The sequence below is a fragment of the Lissotriton vulgaris genome, chromosome 7 (assembly GCF_964263255.1).
Source record: "Lissotriton vulgaris chromosome 7, aLisVul1.2, whole genome shotgun sequence".
In the NCBI taxonomy this organism is placed as follows: domain Eukaryota; kingdom Metazoa; phylum Chordata; class Amphibia; order Caudata; family Salamandridae; genus Lissotriton; species Lissotriton vulgaris.
In genome coordinates, this window is record NC_141695.1 from 551,089,539 (window position 1) to 551,108,502 (window position 18,964).

General features: G+C 41.2%; 1 protein-coding gene across 7 annotated transcripts in view; it reads left to right on the plus strand.

The window, feature by feature from the left end:
• Positions 1 to 18,964, plus strand: part of MYH10 (myosin heavy chain 10) — a 1,221,191-nt gene that overhangs the window by 276,787 nt on the left and 925,440 nt on the right. For all 7 annotated transcript variants that reach the window (XM_086930637.1, XM_086930640.1, XM_086930641.1 and 4 more), the window contains 2 exons: positions 8,612 to 8,675; positions 14,289 to 14,387. In XM_086930637.1, coding sequence (XP_086786763.1) covers positions 8,612 to 8,675; positions 14,289 to 14,387 — 163 coding nt within the window. The remainder of the gene's footprint in view (positions 1 to 8,611; positions 8,676 to 14,288; positions 14,388 to 18,964) is intronic.

The following is an 18,964-nucleotide window of genomic DNA, read 5'->3' on the forward strand; positions in this document are numbered from 1 at the left end:
TTTGCTTAGGGACAATATACCCAGTGTGTGAAATGGAAAAATAGAAGTGCTGGTACTCTCCCTCTCAAAACAAAAAAGTGTCGGTACTCCGTACCGGACAGTACTGCCCCATTTAAAGCACTGAATATACCTACCACCGGACAGTGTAAGTGCGCGCCCATATTTTTCTAAACCACTGGGAAAGGATGCCGCCTTGTACCAGCATCTCATTAGATTCATTCTGAAATATCTAGGCAGTAGGAGTAAACGGCATGCCCGTGCTTTAAGATGTGAGCAGTTCATCTTTGTCGATGAAAAGGGCCCTATTTATGTCCTTGTGCAACTTGGATCGTTTCTTTGCTTGTTTTCTTCTGATACTGGATGCATTCAAGCAACAACATGTACATCATGTATTTTATGTATTCGACGAGAAATAGCAACCTCAGCCACTCTGTATTGCTACTTGTGACCGACTAGAACAACTTAATGTTGTGCTGTAGTTAGCTCATTCAGTGGCACCCCCCACCCCCCAGTCTGCTTTATAGGAGACCAGGCAACCACAGATCCTGTGTGTTTACGGCCTCCACATCTCATCTACGTGTACATCTCAAACATTCAAATATGTTTCATTTGATGATTTTTAGTCCTTATTAGAGTATGATAGTCGTAGTTAAATAAGGTTTTTCTGCGTGTGGGGTGGATAAAATGCTATTATGCTTTCCTCTAAAGACTACATTTTCAGCATAGATGTGGAACAGATTTCGGAGGACAATGGTCAGTGCACTAGTTAATGAAATAAGCCGCAGTTCATCAGAACCCGTTAATAGTTAAAGATGTCTGCAACAGATGTTGGCCAGTTTTATGTGTGTGATACTAATCGGATGGAAACTCACATTTATACCCCGAGCACTGTTAGCCATTTCTGACTATGTGCATTATGTATCTGTTATCCTGCCTTTTTATTGAAACCACCTGCCTCTGAGCACTACTTTCTCTAAGCCAGTATGGCACTCTTCATGATGCGGAGTGTAATGGAATAAATGAGGGTAGTCCATTCTTTGTAATTTCAATGATGCATTTATTCCAGTAGTATTCAGGAAGAGAGCCCCACCAGGAGCAGTCAGTGCTCTGCTCAGCCCATTCAGCAACTGATTCAATCATACCAACATTCTAACATTCTAAACTTCACTCAGCAACTGATTCAATCGTACCAACATTCTAACACTCAACATTCTAAACTTCACACAGCAACTGATTCAATCATACCAACATTCTAACATTCAACATTCTAAACTTCACACATCCTGGCTGAGCAGCATACTACACTGAGCCAGTTTAAATATATGCAGAGCGCAGTTTATTTTCAGTGTCACTACTACATAGACACAACAGTCCATCCCCTGTACTTTATTACTAACTAGCAGCCCGTCCCGACGTTGTCCGGGTATGAATTGCTGCCGGCCAGTAGTATATTGTTTTGTAGGATTTCATTTTGATAGCATTTCTTATCTGTGACAGGCCTGTGAAACGCTCCGATTCGCAGTGCACTGCTGATGCACTTAAGAGTGCGCGTTCAGTAGTGTGTGAACTAGAGTTTCCCTACTTTATTTTTCCTTGCAATATTATATAGCGCGAACTTGACAACATGGCATGAGCACAATTTACATTACAGAAGAACACATTCATTTGTGGTAGGCACTGGGAGACAAAGCGATTTGCCTGGAATCACAGGATGTTGAGCTGATGCCGAGATTCGAACGTAGCTCCCCGGCTCTAAAGTTCGCAATTCTAGAACTTGTGGCAGGAGGTGTGTCTAAAAGTGTATGTCGGTGCTGGCCATCAATGAGAGAGGCCTGTGCATTTTTCAAATCGGTGGTGAAAAAATGAGTATGTTGCTGGAGATTTGGGCCGCCGTGCCACCAATGTACTTACCGGGGGAGGATAGACACCCATAATATAGTACAACATGGCATATCAAAATAAAAATCATCTCAACTAAACGTAAATTAACTCAACCTAAAAAATGAATTAAACTACAAACACAATGTTCAACGTGTCACCTCAACCAAAAATAGCTCCACATACTCAGCCTAAAGTAATGCACCTCAGCACTCTAGTAAGTACAATGTAATGAGTTTAACATATCATGCACATAACACACAACGCAACATAATTCTGTGACCAGAGTGTCAGCTGTTTTTAGGCTGATCTGATCACCGAGACATAGTCTGAAGAGGAATTACGGCGTTTGTACAACTTAAATGTGGAAGAAGAGAAAGAGATTGGGGAGTGAGGAGGCTTCCTTGAATGTATACCAAAAGGAAAGAGATAAGGAAAGTGCATGTAACTAGAGACACATCATTTTAAGATTGAAAGTCAAATACAGCTTCGTTTAGGTAGGGAATTAAGAAACATGGGCCCCAGAGATGTTGGCTTTTGAAGACAATAAAATAGTCTTGCAATGAAAATTCTAAATCAAAGCTATGTCTTAAGACGCATGTGGCCATAAAGGCATCCTGCCAGTCTCATAAGGACACGCACCACTCTGTAAATGTGTGTGTCTTGTAAAGCGCACTGCTACCCGGAGGCGTCCTGAGGCTATAGACCGCTGGGGAACCCGTCCTGGCTTTCCCTGTGAGATGTTCCTCCTGGGTATCTCCAAGGTGAAACCAGGCATCCCCGGCATTTGTGGGGGGCCGTTGTGGAGATGAGGCAAGCTAATGCCCAGAGTTGCAGAATGTGATCCTGGTTAGAGTAGGCACTGAGGCGAGAATTATCGAGTCCGCTGACCCTGGTTCACGACCCTGCCGCGTTGGGGATTGAACTCCGGTCCCGGGCCGTCCTCTGCTTCCGGGTCTGCCGCCTCTAACCAGTGAGCCACACCACTCTGTCCGTGTTAGTCCTTTAGCAGCACTCTTACCCACTCTATTGTTTAATCATCTGATTAATATATTTAAGAATCCAAAATAAAACAAAAACGCTGAAATATGCAAATACAAGGTGCACCAAACTTTCTGTTTAATGGTATTTCCTAAAGTTTTGCTTCCTTAAATCACCTGCCAGCCAGTCCCCGGCAGGCAGAGGAAATGTCTCCGGTGACGAGAGAGAGTGAGGCTTAGTCTGAAGGGTATCAAAGCTTTTATAAAACTTGAACAAACGTGGGAGGAGAGAGACCAGGGAGTGAGGGGACTTGCTCCTCGGTCTCTCTCTCCTCCCACGTTTGTTTAACTTTTACAAATGCCGTGATTCCTCTCCAGACTCTGCCTCACTCTCCCCGGTAACCGGAGACTGAGGCATGGTCTGAAGGGGAATCACGGCATTTGTCAAATTTAAGCAAAGGTGGGGAGGAGAAAGAAAGACCGGCGAGTGACCAAACTCCTGACACGTTTGTTTAACAAACGCCGTGATTGTTGATTGAAAGGCTACAAATGAAAGGGTGTCACCCACCAGCAGCTAAATTACGGACAAATGGTGTCCGTTAAAGAATCCTTCACGGACAACGGACAGACGGCCGAAATTACGGACGGTCAGTGAAATTTACGAACGGTTGGTCACCCTACATATACAGAGGGTGGTGGAACAAAAATTAAGAAGTTATAAAATAATTACACTTGCTTTCCTGGCTCGACATCCTCTACGGAGGCAGGCTCCAACACAGGACCCTTGGAAAATGCCCTAACCAATCCTGGTGCTGCTGTCATGCAGCATGAGAGAAGAACCAGGATTGGAGGGAGCAGCCTCCTGTAGCGCTCCCGAGGAGACTGGAGCCCCAGGCTTTCTCTAACACAGCTGTCTTAGGCAGCTGGGTTAGAGAGGTTAAAACTGTCCATGTCTGGCTGGCCGTCGCAAGGCAGCCGGCCAGAGAGACATGCTCACTTTATACTTGAAGTGCCAGTCAGCAGTGCCCCATCCTGACGCTCGGATAGGGTTATTGAAAAATAAAATGGTAATAAATGAACTTTATTACCATTTTATTTTCCGTCTGTGGAGGCAATTTAGTTAGTGGAGAAGCAGTCCCTGTGTGTTACACCAGTTGATAATTATTGTAGATGGCAGCTGTTTTGGCCGGCACCAGATTTTGATTCAATGATTAGTTTCACATACTTAGCGTAGCATTGAAGGTTTTGTTGGATATAGCTGGGCAGCAGGTGCTGCTCAGCTAGAATAAGCACTTGACCGGACTGCGTGGGATGAGCGAAGTTTTAGAAGTCAGAAAAATATCCTGAAATGCTCAATTCTGGCGTCAGCCTATGGGCATTCCAACATTGTGAGAAATCTATTTTACTAGCTTCTGAACTACTGTTAAGACACTGTATTCCCTCTAACTTAATCCTCCTTTTCTTTATGCCATTTTGTCAGACTGTACCATTTTCACTTGTATCCCAAAACATCATAGTAACCAATACATTTGTTCTTTTTTTGCTCGACACTTGTAATTTGATCTATTTTGGCCTCTCTGAACAAGCCATGCTACCACTGCAGTACACAAACAAAGTAGCAAGATAAGTTTTTAGCTAATAACATTTTAATCAATAGCGTCTGAATTTAATAAACCCACCTATACACACTTTATTGTACTTACCCAACCACAGTAGTTTTTTGGTTCAGGCATTGCTCTCCTATTAACATTTGACCTAATTTTAATTGCCAGCTACAAGTTCCTAAAATTGGGTTCCCTAAGTGAGTAGCAGTAAACCTTTAAGTTGGATTCTAGATTTTGATTGGTCTTCACTTATGAAAGGAGCCTCCACTACTGACTTTCTACAGTCCGTTAAATACCTATTCGATTGGTACATTATTTCTGTCTCGGGAGATCCCACATTGTGCTGAAAACACTTCCATATAGATTGCGATCTATAGTGCCAAGAGCCTTTCCATAAAAGGTGAATGATTTGTGGGTTGTAAATATGCTTATAGCTACGTAGTTCATCCAGTATGGGAACTCAAAAGATGGTTAAGGTAAGCTTGTTCTATGTACGGCTACTGCGGTCTCATGAGCTGTACCTGCAATTTGTGTTATTGCTTCTTGTAGTGTTGCTAACCAAGCTGTACCCGTGATGTGTGTTAGTGAAGGTTTGTAAAGTATTTATCACTATGCGAAAGCTAACATGATCGGCTTTGTTACTACTCGTAAGGACTGGCGTCTGTTAAAAGGCATTTAGTAGAATCTAGGCCAAAACGATTTGGTTCGTCCACATACGACAGCTGTACATTATAGATCAAGTGCTAAAACTACATCACTAATGCACTGGAACTGCAGCAGCAAATAGAGCTGTATCGCTAAAGCTGCAAGCAAATTTACGCTCCTTCATCTCGACTGATACAACTGCAGTAGGCAATGTAAAATAGTAAAACAGAAAATGCAGCTTTGCTTCATTGCCAATTGCAGTGCTACAGCTAAAGCACTCAACGCTTGCACCTCAAAACTAACAAAGCAATTTTGTGCTGCAGCAGCTGTGTAACGTTTACTTCCCACTAGAAGTGTTTTTCTCTCTGCTTATATACAGTCTCGCCCACCACATTAAAGTGTGATATAACCAAACCTATTGCACTTGACAAAGCTTGTTCTAAATTCCAACCAGTCTTGGACCTTTGTCCAACACTCTGGAATGTAGATTGTACTTGTTTAACACAAGGACTATTCCTTCTCAAAGCCAGAGGTCCTTTGCAGTGGTTCTTGATGTATTTGCCATAGGTACATAGTTGCAACAGCATTGGCAAAGCCCTTATGTCTTGATTTTTGTACACTTGCTACAGCAAGCTTAATAGGTTATTTTGTTTGGTGAAGTGTTTGGTAATAGTCCCAAATGAAGCAGCATCTTGGGCTACAGCAAATTGGAAGCTTGGGGTCGGGCCATTTGATGAAAAAACAGCATTAGTAAAGTAAAGTTAAGTTGTACTCATTAATAATACAATTTAAAAAGGAGTCAGTAAATTAAATGTGCATTATAAGTGGTAAACAGCAAAATATTGCGCAGTAGATGCTTTTGAGAGTGGGCCAGCATTTTTCCTGCTGCAAGAAAGCTTGTGTGCATGCTCTTCTTTACTTTATCAACAAATTAAGCTGTAAATCCAGCAACGTGTTATGAAGACAGTAAATTAACATAAAATAACTTGTAAGGCTGATTAGTGAATAGATTTAACTTGTCCTAAAGACAAACAAGAGTTGCTTTCCAAATAAAACAAAAAAACAGTAAACTAGCAATTGAAATATTAGGTCAGTAAAATAAATGCGTCAAAGAACACACCCTGGCTCTGAATTGTAAGCTACATGTCATGTTGCTTCTACTTTCCACCAATGGATACACAAATTGATCATCTAGCCTTCCACAGCTTGCCATGGGTTTGATGGACAGTCCCCCCAAGCAATGGCAAGCCAAGGAAAACCCGTGAAAGCCAAAGGTTGAAGTGGGCTGACTCAAAGGCCACTCTCTGTGCAATTTCTTCCTGTACTTTTTAGGGCGAGCAGACCTAAAAAGCATGCGAAGCATGCTTTGTCTGCGAAGACATCTTTTGTTGGCGTGTTCCGATGAATGTGAGACAGGGGATGTGCACGCGCTTTCCATCGGCGATGCGCGCACGCCCAGCCGGCGCCGTGCACATCCCCTGCCTCTGATTCTCACCTAAACACGCAGTCAGGCACACACGCAGGCAGGCACACACACAGACGCAGGCACATACAAGCGCACGCATACACAGCCACACACGGACATGCACCCCCCCCACCCCCACACAGCCACGCACGCACCCCCACCACTCACGGGCGCGCAAACACACACACACACACACACACACACACACACAAATCCCCCCTCCCACTCACCGTGTTCTTTCTGCCTCGTCCGTGTCCCTCTCTCCCTCGGCAGCCATTGGGTGTGTCTCGGCGTGGGAGCTCCACAGCGCTGGTGGTCACTCGGGACGGGACCCGGGACTTCAGCTGCCTTAGCGCCGGGGCTCCCTCTCCAGCAAAGAGCGCGCATGCGCGGGCAGCCCCCGCCCTCAGTCGCAGCCCAGTCCTGAGAGCTGCTTTCGGTTTCCTCTGTAATGAAAACATGCCAACTTGTGACCAATAAACACAGACCTGCCGACTGGGTCTGTACAGCCATCGTGTGTCTGTGTGTCATGTATATGGTATGCAATGCTGCTTCGCCAAAATCCCTTTGTGATTTAACCAACTGCTGCCCTGTGGCCAAGAGCCCCCATTGTCTCTTTAGACTGCCGCTTCATACTGCACGGCGGTGACACAGCACTGGGGATACATTGCACGCTGGTGACACATTCCGGGTTGCCAGTGCACCGTCTAAGTCGGTGATGACAGACACTGGGTGGCATTGCACAGGGGCATACAGCAGGGCTGTTAAACTGCACAGGTGTGACACTGTGCTTCTGCCCCGCCTCACACTCACTGCAGAACGTTTCCTGGCACTGCAGAGTGGTGACACTGCACACCAATTACTCTGTACAGTGCTGAGAGCACATTTGACGACATTGCACGGGGTAACTGCACGACGACAACACTGCACTGGGATGACACAGCGTGGATGATAGACTGCACATGCGTGGCAGCCCCTGGTGGTACACTGCACGGCGTTGACAGCACGGGGTGTCTTACTTCACGGCACTGACAGATGACATTACGCGGGGGTGTCACTGCACAAGTGTGAAACTGTGCACTGTCCTGCCCCCACCCTCCCTCTAATCTGCTGCCTGACACTGCACTGTACTGACACTGCGGGGTGAGACTGCACACTGGTTTCTCAATATGTCCAACTCAATTTCAGTCACTGATGGTAGACAGGAGGAGGGTGTCAGCTAAACGTGTGGGTCAACTATTTGCATCAAAGGTTGTATGTGCTTTTGGGGGTTTAATGCTGGGGCCTCCTTCGCACTCCTCGTGACAGCCTCTTCCTGGTGAGCACTAGGATTGTCTTACACAAAGTAAACTACATACTGGTCACTGTGTATCCCTGTACCCTGTGCTGTACAGAGGCCTCTCCCTTTCAAACCCGCCATCTGGTCCAGTAAATTGCTCTATTGGGAAGAGAAATCCAATTATTAGCAGTGTCAATGTTTAAAGCCACATCTGGTGGAATTTTGCGGGTAGTACAGATGCACGTGAAGCTGATTTTGGAGGCTGCAAGAACGCAACCTCTCTGAGAAAGAGACAAACTGATGCTAAATTTAAACAAGCATTTGCAATGCAATAGGTCTCGCAGTTCCGAGCGTTTAAGCTATTGGCATTGTAAATGATAATGCCTTTTATTTATATTTTAAAAACCAACACATAAATAAAAGGCATTGTAATTTACAATGCCAAGATCTCAAACTGTTGCAAATGCGAGACCTATTGTATTGCAAATGCTTGTTTAACTTATTGGTAATATGAAGTCTTGCAGACATCTAAAGCTATATGTGCCATGACCTAAAAATGTTTTGAGTAAGAGATCTCAGATCTGCCACTTGAGATTGACATACGTCGTCATAGCGTGTAGATGTTCAATTTAATGTTCTGCAAGTGGGCACACATCAATCTGTCTCTGCAATCTATGACTCTCAACTTCTCTGAAGGGTGTGAACGTAGTGCACCATTTTCCAACACTTAATTTCCATCTTTTTTTATTTTGGTTTGCAGGGCAAGTTTATAAGAATCAACTTTGATGTCACTGGTTACATCGTTGGAGCCAACATTGAGACATGTATCCTTTTTGGTGCCTGCTGTTAGGGGAAATTTAATTTTCTGTTCTGCTTCAGAGTGTTCGGGAATATGGATCCTAGAATGCAGACCATACCATTTGTAATATAATTCGAGTTTGAGTGTTGGTTTGGCATTGTGAATTATCAAGCTTGCTTTATTTAGGCATTTATTGCCTGCCTCACTTTTCATTGATTGTGGAGAAAGCATCTGTTGTATTCTGTATACACCCTCATAAAATGAGAAAACACAACGAAAAAGGTTGAGGATAAAAAGGCAATTTTTTCATTCAGGGCATACATTCCTAGTGTGATTCTATCCAGAAAGGTTGGCTTTGACTGATGATGTTAAAATGCTTTAATTTGGATCATTGTGTAGTAGATTAAATACTCTGTTAGCCAAATTGAAAAGAGTTTGCTGGTTTTTGCAATCTTGAACAGAAGATTATTTTATTTCGTGAATGCATATTTTCGGCGACCAGCTTCCTGGATCATATATCTCCTTTTCCAGACAGATTTGACACCACCTGGAAATGTGGTCCTGAAAGATCTTACAACCAAAAGTAGTATTAGACTAATACGTGTATTCTTCTTTCAAGGTTTACTGTTTGTTACATTAAAAAGAAACAAAAATAATAGTTGTTAACTAAAAACGTTACGTTTTGTCTTTGTTATGACTAGGACAGTATGTTACCTCCTGCACTTTTCAATAGGCTGGGGCAGTGCACTCGTTTGGTGGCTTTTGGGTGCAGACTTGGCAGAGGCTACCCAGCATCTTGTTGGCCGGGTTAATGTGGTCTAGTTCGTTCAATAAGGGAAAGATCACTAAACATAGACTCAGTAAAGCTGAAGCCTTTCGTATGAAATGTAGATGAATAGTGGTTCTACAGTGAAGGTGTCTAGTACCTGTTGGGTGCGAGGAGTTACAATAAGGTGTCTGTGTTCCAAAGACTTACTTGAAGGCTACATTTTCAAGATGGTTGTTAAGGTGAAAGTCTTTGATAGAGGTTTTCTTATCATTCTAAGGTAGGACAACATACCATAGACGTTGGTGGCAGGCTGAATGTAATTGCTGCTATTGACTCCATGTATCTTCTTTGAACAGTAGAACTCGACTAGTACACCACGGCATGTTTTGTGTTGGCAACCAACATGCCAGGGGATTCGATGATCCTTCTTTTTGCCTCAAACGCCCCCCTCCCGTAAAAATATTTAATGCAAGGGGATGATATGGCTCTGCTTTACAGTGGGAAGGTCAACTTACATCTCTCATAAATAAGGTATACGGGCTGCCCTTGATGGCAACAGTTTTACATAGAGGTCAGCCAATTTTCTTGGTGTGTTCTTCTCCAAATTCAACAATTAAAAAGGCTTCCTTTTGTGGTGCTTAGTGCAAGGAACAGGAGTGCAAGTCTGGTGCTTAGACTGTTCATGGTTCAAAACAGCTTGACAAGAAGCCAACGTACAGGCCGCAACGCAAATTCTGTTTGATAGTGGATTCTCATGAGTTTTTGCAACTGGGTATTTGTCAAGGTTATGAAAACGATGTTCCACTAGATCTCTTTAGATATTATCCCAGAGTTCTTGAGATTTTTAGACATTGATCCAATTTCAGAAATACATATTTGGGTGGTAATTGAAAAGGGGTTCCTGTGATTGAGGTTACTGAGGGTTGGATGACTGGTCCTAGCCAAATGTGACTACGAGGTGAATGAACAAAACCGGACGCAATGTTAATAGCTGATGTACTAGGCAAACTGTTGGTTGTTTTTGGACAATTCACAAGAATTTTCAACTACTAAAAGCTGATAATTACAGGGTATGGATTTTCAAAGAGCAGATTGAGGTTTCTGTGTGAAAAGTTACTTAGAGAAATGATTTTATTAGATTGTAACTCTGCACAAGATATTGCTATGGTTGGAATAAGCTTCTGGATGACGAGAGATTTGTAGATTACATTAGTCATACTGTAATGTCAGAAGAATCCTGAATGAAGCAAGCACAATTAAACTGTTTTGAAATAATGCGGTTCTGGCCAGCGTGCTAGAAATCAGTTTTTGCAGCTGTAACACTTGTTGACTCGTTCCTATTATGTGCAGCAAAGTTATTTTTCTAACTGAAGTAATTAAGCAACAATCTCCTTATTCTGTTTTTACATTCTTGCAGTCAGGTTAGAATTTGAAGAGTATGATTGATAGCAAATATCGTGCAGCAAGAACACTTCTGTTCTGAGCGTTGCTTTACAGACTAAAAGACCAAATTGAAACCTTGCAGGGTTGCAGAATTTGTTTTACATAAATATCCTTCCCAGCCTTAGTGATATGCAAGGGATCGGTGGGATATACAAGGACACTTGCAGATAATGCGGGGTTTGAAGGAGGAAAGTAGGGCGACTTGAGCCTATATAAAGTTTCAAAGTTCACATTGGTAAGTGCAGAGTGTTTCGGAGCAAGAGAGTGGCATTTTACTCAGTCATGCGCATCTCTCAACTTTGCCCTCTCCTGGAAAAGGGAATGAACATGAAACCTGTTCCGTAAGTTACTGAGGTTTTCTTTTCATCACAGGGAGTGCTTTACCGAATGTTTTGTTTATTTAGCCTTAGTGTATAACAGTATGTTTGCCTTTGAAGGTTTGTGCTCATGTGACCATCTGGATAACTGTGCCTATTGATTCATTGCTATACAGATGCCTAAAAGCAGGTGAGAAGCCCACGCACTTGCCACCCCATAATGATGGTAGCTGTCTTCAAGGCAACAAACACTACAGCATGTGTTCAGTGAATCTACACTACACTTACCAGCATTGCAGCATCGGAGTATATAGGATAGCAGTCACTCCAACATACAATCTGCATGCTGACAATAGAGTAAGCGATAGGCATCTGTATTTATTCTGGAACTAAATGCACATACCTTGCTAGGCACTTGTGTTACTTCATAATGCATTAATTATGTGTGGCCTGCTGTGAACCCAGTTCAAGGTAGAATGTAATGGCAAAGGCCAGTTGCCATATCAACGGCACATGTGCGCTTATCAAGACCCATTAGACGTCACTTAGTTGTAGTAGAAGAGAATAGTTCTAATCCTGGGTTTTAATCGAAATCTGCATGTCTTCTTGATTGGGCTTTCTTTTATATTGAAAAATAGAACAACCACGCTTGTGCTGGACCTGAGAATATACTAAATAGAAAATGTTCACATCAAATAACATTTTCTGTTTTTCTTTTTTTTAAAAATCTCATTTTAACTGCACCATCTTTACTTTATTTCTACAACACACAAAATGAGCTAAACCATATATAGACTCAGGAATCTGATTATATAACCAGGACTTCTATAGAAGGAATCGAAGGAACTAACGAGCCAGACAGGTTTTATTGGTTTTTGATTGGGTAAAAAAAAGTCGTCCTTCTGGATATTGTAAAGGTCGTTTGAGTGACACTGAGGAACAAAAGGTCAGTCGACTGAAAAAACCTAGGAGCATCCTCTTCAATTTTTTTTTTGTTCTAGTACCCGGGAGGTATGGCACATTTGTAAATCAAGATCTGGATTTTGAAGTTGAACTTGGCTTTTACAGTCAGAAAATGGGAGACCAGGTCCATTTTGAAGAGCTCAAAGACGAGTTGCACCACCACCTATGTAAGTGTTGTATACTTGCCAAATAGCAGTTGAGTAACACACCATGCAAGACCTTTCCGAAGACAAAATTTGCAGTTAATGAAGGCTCGATCTTCATTCTTGAGTCAATCTGTGAGAAAATAAGTATATTTTGGACTCCACCAGTACTTGAACCAACAACTCACTGTTTATCAGTTTCAGTAGAATGACTTGTGCCTGAGTCCAAAAATGAATCGTTTATAAAAAAAAAAAATCTGATAAACAACTTTTATTGGTGCACCCGGCAAGGTGTGACGTAGGGGACAGTGCACAGGGAATATTCTAAGTGTTTTGATCCTCCCGAATCACATCTACCTTGGAAGCTTTGAATTTTAAACCACAAAAATGTGGTCAGTTTTTGATGTTTGTGAAGATTTCTGACCCCTGGCTCGAGATAATTTAGTGACCCAGCTACCCGATAGTTGATAGAACCGGAGCACGCACACTAACCGACTGACAGGCATTGTTGCCTCTGCTGACTTTATGTAGTCCTTGTTATTTTAAGTAACTTTAGAAACGTACACCATAGTGTGCCTCTTCCTTATCACCTCTGTGCGAGGAGACTTTCCCCTCTGAAGTGGCAGTTGAATACACTTAGGCCGTTGGTCTGCTGCAGAAATAGTAATGAGTTATCCTGAATGTTTTTTTACTTCAGCCTTTTGTTCTTTTTCTTCGTAAAATAGGAGGTATGGAGATTGTTGAAGTCTGGCTCACCAGAAGTAGTATGTTTACATCAAAAATGGAAAATCATTGCCATCATGTACTTATTGTGATAATCCTATCCTATACCTTTTGAATTACTCACCAACTTCCAAAGGGAGAAGTAATATTGTGACTTGCAGAAAGACAGTTGAAGCGTACTCCAGATGTTACCAGGGCTTCCTTAGTGAAATACTAGCCGTGACATGTCTGCAGGGAATGGGTTATCAGCGGTCCTGTTTTGCAGCATGCCTGCAAAGGTATGTATATATCCCTAAAAATATTACAGTTTATCACCCAGACATCGTAGGGCAATCAAATAGAATCAATATTTGGTGCCATTTACCATGTTGACCTTTCTGTGTAAGGGAGGTAAAACAGAAATGCTATCTTTAACTTCATGAAAAAGTTAATGCCTTGGAAGATGTGCCTTCCGCCTTTAGATTCCTTATATTATACCGAATTATGAAAAGTTTTGTTTTCACAATTTCTCTCCAGTGGAAATTGGTTATCAATAACAAGCGATTCTGCCACATTTCACTGATGAGTGCCAGTATTAAAGTACTCTGATGTATGTGTACATTACCTGGCGCCCTCCATAGTTGCTGCCACCAATGACATTTTGCTTGTAATATGATAGTTGTGTACAAGAAAGCAAAAACGGCATTGTAAACACCCACCTTACACTCAAACACAGTACATGTGGCAGTAGAATGCTTGGGCATTGTCAAATGCATGCTAATGTGTTGCTTTTGTACGGCTAGCAGTTATAATAGTGTGAGAGGGACAGTAATGTGTGATAATGTTCGTTTCCTTTTAGCCTATTGCCAGGGAATCCCGCCATGCATACTGAAATGTTTGAAGAGTGGTCAAATTCTCTCGGATAAATGCTACAGGTACCAATATGTTCCTCTCTTTAATTGTACGTTTCCCCATAGCTGATGTTGAGAGAACTGCATGCATTAGATAAGCTATGTGATTTTCAGAAGAAATACTTACCGCTAATGCGGTATTCACCCAACATTTTGAGCTGCTATAAAGCCAATGTTATCTGGTGTATAGAGGGTAACTTGTTGAAGTTAATTCAACCTCTAACTTGACTCTTATGTTCTTGTTTGCAAGTGATTCCAGACTCGCACCCAATCTTGTTTGCCCTTGTCCATTCTGACCACTTTCTGGAAATGTTGTACTGCGTTGCACTGCATTGAAAACAGCAGCCCACTATTTAAACCTTAGTTGATATCCTTGACTTGGAACTTCAGATCTGCTGGAAAAGTCTCGTGCTATTCGTCAGGCTAAAGATGAACGCACCTTCCACATCTTCTATCAGCTTCTCTGTGGATCAGGCGAACATCTTAAATGTAAGTTATGTGTCTTCTGTGTCTTGTTATTGTGCGCAATTTAGTGCATATTGGGTTTGTTAATTTGTTTTGGCTTTTGTCTGTACTTCTATTTCTGCCTGTTCTGTGATAGACACAGTTTAATTGAATTTGTGATTTAATTTTCTTGAAGGAGGTTGAAACCACCTATGTACATATAAACTGTCAGCTATGGTGTCTCTTTAGTAACAGTTTCATTTAGAAATCTGTTACTAATATAGAGATGAGTATTTAAAATGTATTTTTCCTTGAACAGTGGCTTGCATTTGCAGTTGTTATGCTATTCTGTGGTTCCATATCCCACAACGCGAAAACTTAGTTTTATACCACTAAAAGTGACCCATTTTGACGATGCAGATAACAATCGTATGTGGGCCCAGACTCTGTCCCTACCTATGGGAACTATAGAAACCCAATCATTTCTGAATGCTAGACACCGAGGGAAGTTCAGAGTGGTGTAACTTGCGAGGATAATGTGATATTTTTCTACACAGGATGCCATGCAAACCTCAAACTTAGGCTTAAATAATAATTTTCCTCACTTTTCTCAGAATAAAATCTGAGGGATTCGCAAAATTCCTACCACACTAGCATTTCCACACTTCTCCCGTTACAAACAATTTGGCCGCTACAGAATGGATGAAAACTGACCATAAGAAGTCAATGTGATCTACGTATATCCCTGGTTTGGTCTTTTCTTTTATTAGGTAATCCGCCTAGGCATGTTACACTTATCATGCAAAAAAGTAAAAATCTCAGGACGTGGAGGAAGCATTCACCTTGACTCCAGACATTATTTTTTGACAATATTTTTTTAAAAAAATGTAATCGTTCTGATGCGAGTTCCAAAAAGGTTTTCTCAAGTAGTGTATTATACAATCTTGAATGCACTGTTCACGTCCATGCACTAAAAAGGTAGTGAGGTGGACTTAAACAGTTTATCCACTACATTGAAGCAGATAACTTTAAGTGAATGCCACTATTGCTGTATTGTTTTCAATGTAGATTGCGACATTCAAATGGTTTTGCATTTGGTGAGCGATGAATAGATATGATATATTTTATTTTCAGTCAGTCTTCCCATACGAAGTGCAATGTGTGAAAGAAGCATATTTCATGGTGCAGGATAGGTTTTAGGAAGATTTGAAGAGATGGAGTAAAGCTCAAATATTCAATGTTATAACAGCACTGGGATAGACATTCACAAATTAGCTCTTGACGTTCTAAGTGAGGTGTGAGTTGTATGAAGTTTGAGATTTAGGGTGAGTTTGAAGTGTGGGTGACCTGAATCTGTTACGTGAGACTTCTTCCAGTGATGATACATTTTGTACTTTATTTTGGCTTAAGACGGGAAAAAAAATCTTCAGAGTGCTATGTTATTGTCTCTTGCGTAACCCACAGTCTCTCCTTATTATGACCTTGTAGTTATATTGAATAATGTTTTGTCAAAATAATATTTTCCATGGTTTTGAGGGGGGGAGGTTACTTTCTTTAATGTAACGTTTGAGCAGCTATTATTGTTGCAACATTTGAATGTATTTATACTCCACCTTCAAAGTTATCAGGACTGTAGTGTGCATTGATTGCTTTTCAAGTGGAGATGGTGAAATTGTTTTTGAGGTTGCTGGATGATTTCAAGTAGTGAGCTTCTTGCACGAGTCTGGTCTTGGCTCAGTCGGATGCAGTTAGTATTTCGTCTTACAGATGTTTTCTTCTACTCTGTTATGTCACTGTGCAAGGATTGTGTATCTGTGTTTGTCACCGTTGGATCCTGAATGCATTGAGGCTTTGAATCTGAGCATCCATCACTTCTAAAGCACCATTTTATGTTTTTTTTGTTTGAAGATAATTAGCTAGAGAGTATTTTTCATCTAATTAGCGCAAGAGTATTTTTCATCCATCCCCGTTCTACCATTGCACTGAATTTTTGGCCACATGCTCAGTTTAAAGGCCTGCCTGTCTTTGGTTGAAGTGCTGTATAGACATATAGCCATGATCCAGCGCTGCTCTAAAGTAAACCTCCAAACTATATATCTTAGGAGCTATCACACTTTACTCGTAGGTGGGGTCCATAACACACTCATTCACACAAATCACCCTGCTCATCAGTGAAAAATCGGAGGATGAGTTGCTGGAATAGCGGAGTATCTTACTTCATCTATTTAATCTAAATTCTGTACATTATATACATTATATACATCTGCAGTTTATTAGATTTTACTATGGTTTAATTCTCAAGTAACATTAAGACACCCCACTGTTTTGGTCAAGGGATCAGCTAGTAAAAGTTAACTAATGGACAACAAAACCAGCTTAATTCTCCATTTATTTAATTTTTATTTAAAGATTTAATCTCCTACCATGACCTTATTTATTTAACCTTCTAAGTTCGAATACCATTAAACATTTTATAAATTCACCTTTATTAGCAGAATAGTTCAGAAAAATAAGTCAAAGACATATTACCAATTTTCTCGGCAATGACAATCAGGTTTAAAGCAGACGAGTTCCCAAAAACAATCTCTCTATTCTTTCTCGATGTTCACCTCCCATCAGGACTCCGTCCCCATCAAAAGTCAAGAAAATGTCAAAGTCTTTGCGCCAAGGAAAAATCAATCAGTCTGACAGGATGTCGTGGGGCATAAAATAATTCAAAAGCATGCTTCTTTTTCTCTCTTCCAAACAACCTCTTTTATACCCTTTTTCCCTAACTATCTATCTAAAATTTGAAACTTTTAGGGTCCACATTCAATTCTCATTGGTCCGTTCAAGGGGTGGATGAGGATAACCTCATCTCCTCATTGTCCATATTTCCGCCTAGTCATGGCTCCATACACAATAAGGTTCTGATTGTTCATTATTACACTCCTTCACCCTTGTCCTTTAACTTGTCACTTTCGTATAATTTCCCAGGCTCATGAGCACAGGCTGCTTACACATCGGCCTGCACATCTCTCGAGCACAGTCGCGCATGCGTGGAAGGACGCTCATTTGGAGTCCTGCAAACCCTCCACGTTTTACTAGGCCGCATGGGCCATAACGGGAACTATTATAGAAACAAACACAATTAAACGTTAGATTTTGAAGTAAAACCGTTCTGTTTACCTCCCCCCCCATTCTATATTCACCCTGTTAGTAGTTACCTAGCTGTAAAGCCACAATTATGTATTGTTTTCTTACCATTCTCCATAATGTCTGCCACAAATATACATTTAGGAAGCATTTATACATAGCCTTTCATTAGATTATAGCATTTCCGCTCTATATTAGTAAGACGTTTTCACATAATGAATGGATTACGGGTTGCAACACAAGCATATTAGTTTCCCACGTGTATTTGTGTGTGTGCTTTCTATTCTACGTTGGTTAATTTTAAACCCACACGATTAATACATATTACATTTATGGAAAGGCAACTTCACGTGGGGTGTGCAAAAATGTTTTTCACCCTCAGCCACATAGAGTTGTGCTCTAGGATGTTGTCGAAGTGTTTAAAGTATTTTTACCATTGTCATCACCAGAACTAGGCCAGTTTATGAACTGACATTCCTTGCACCTTACCTCAGTATCTCCAAAAATTCCTTAAATATCCTAGCTGCCGCCACATCATTTTGGGACGTGGTGTGGGACGATTTAAACCAGTAGAGCACAAAGTTATCAGTAAAATAAAATAAAGTAGCTATATTAGTTTTGAGAAATAACATTTGGATAAATATTTAGCCTTTTAGTCTCGCTTGTGCTGGCCCTCAACTGGGGCTCGGGCTATACCAAAGCAGAATGCCGTTAATAACCAGTATAGCTTGAGGCAGAATAGCTATAAGGCTAGTGGAACATTCCACCCACCGAGGGTAGCATGTTTTGAATTCGAAAACACAATCCCCAGTGCACATGAAATTACAACCACACATATTACATGACCTCCCTTTCTTTACAAAGTACGTTTTGAATTAGAAAGAGAGGAAAAGGAACACATACATTGGAATGTTGGAGATGAAGGATTATACCAGCCATTTGTAAACCAAGAGCTTCTCAATTGTCTTCAATGGAGCTCCCAGTTGTTCCAATGTTCTATTTTGATAAGTAATTGCTATTACATTAAATACAAAATTAGCCTGGAAACTTGGGCGCATAGCTTTTTTCAGGAACTGCTAGAAAAATATGATGCGTTAACATTGGATACAAAATGTATTGCCAAACGACCAAAGTATTTATATCTATTTGATTAAATGTACAAAAACATTAGTAATTTTGATTTATGTCCTGTAACTAATAAACCACACCAGTTAATCTCATGTTTTTCACCTTTTCAATAAACATGTTTTTTTGTGAACTTTGCCTTTTGGAATATATGTTTAACTGTTTGGGCCTACCACATTGCTCAGTATTTGGAACCTGTTTCAACAGCCCACTGGTTAGTATTTATTACGTTCGGCACGTTTGTATCACTGTTAACAGTAGACAAACGAGGGTAAATTCACATGCAAATTCAAGGACATTTTAATCCCAAGATCCCTTCTTTTTACTGGCAACTGCGGAAATGAAGGCTTTACTGCCTTTCT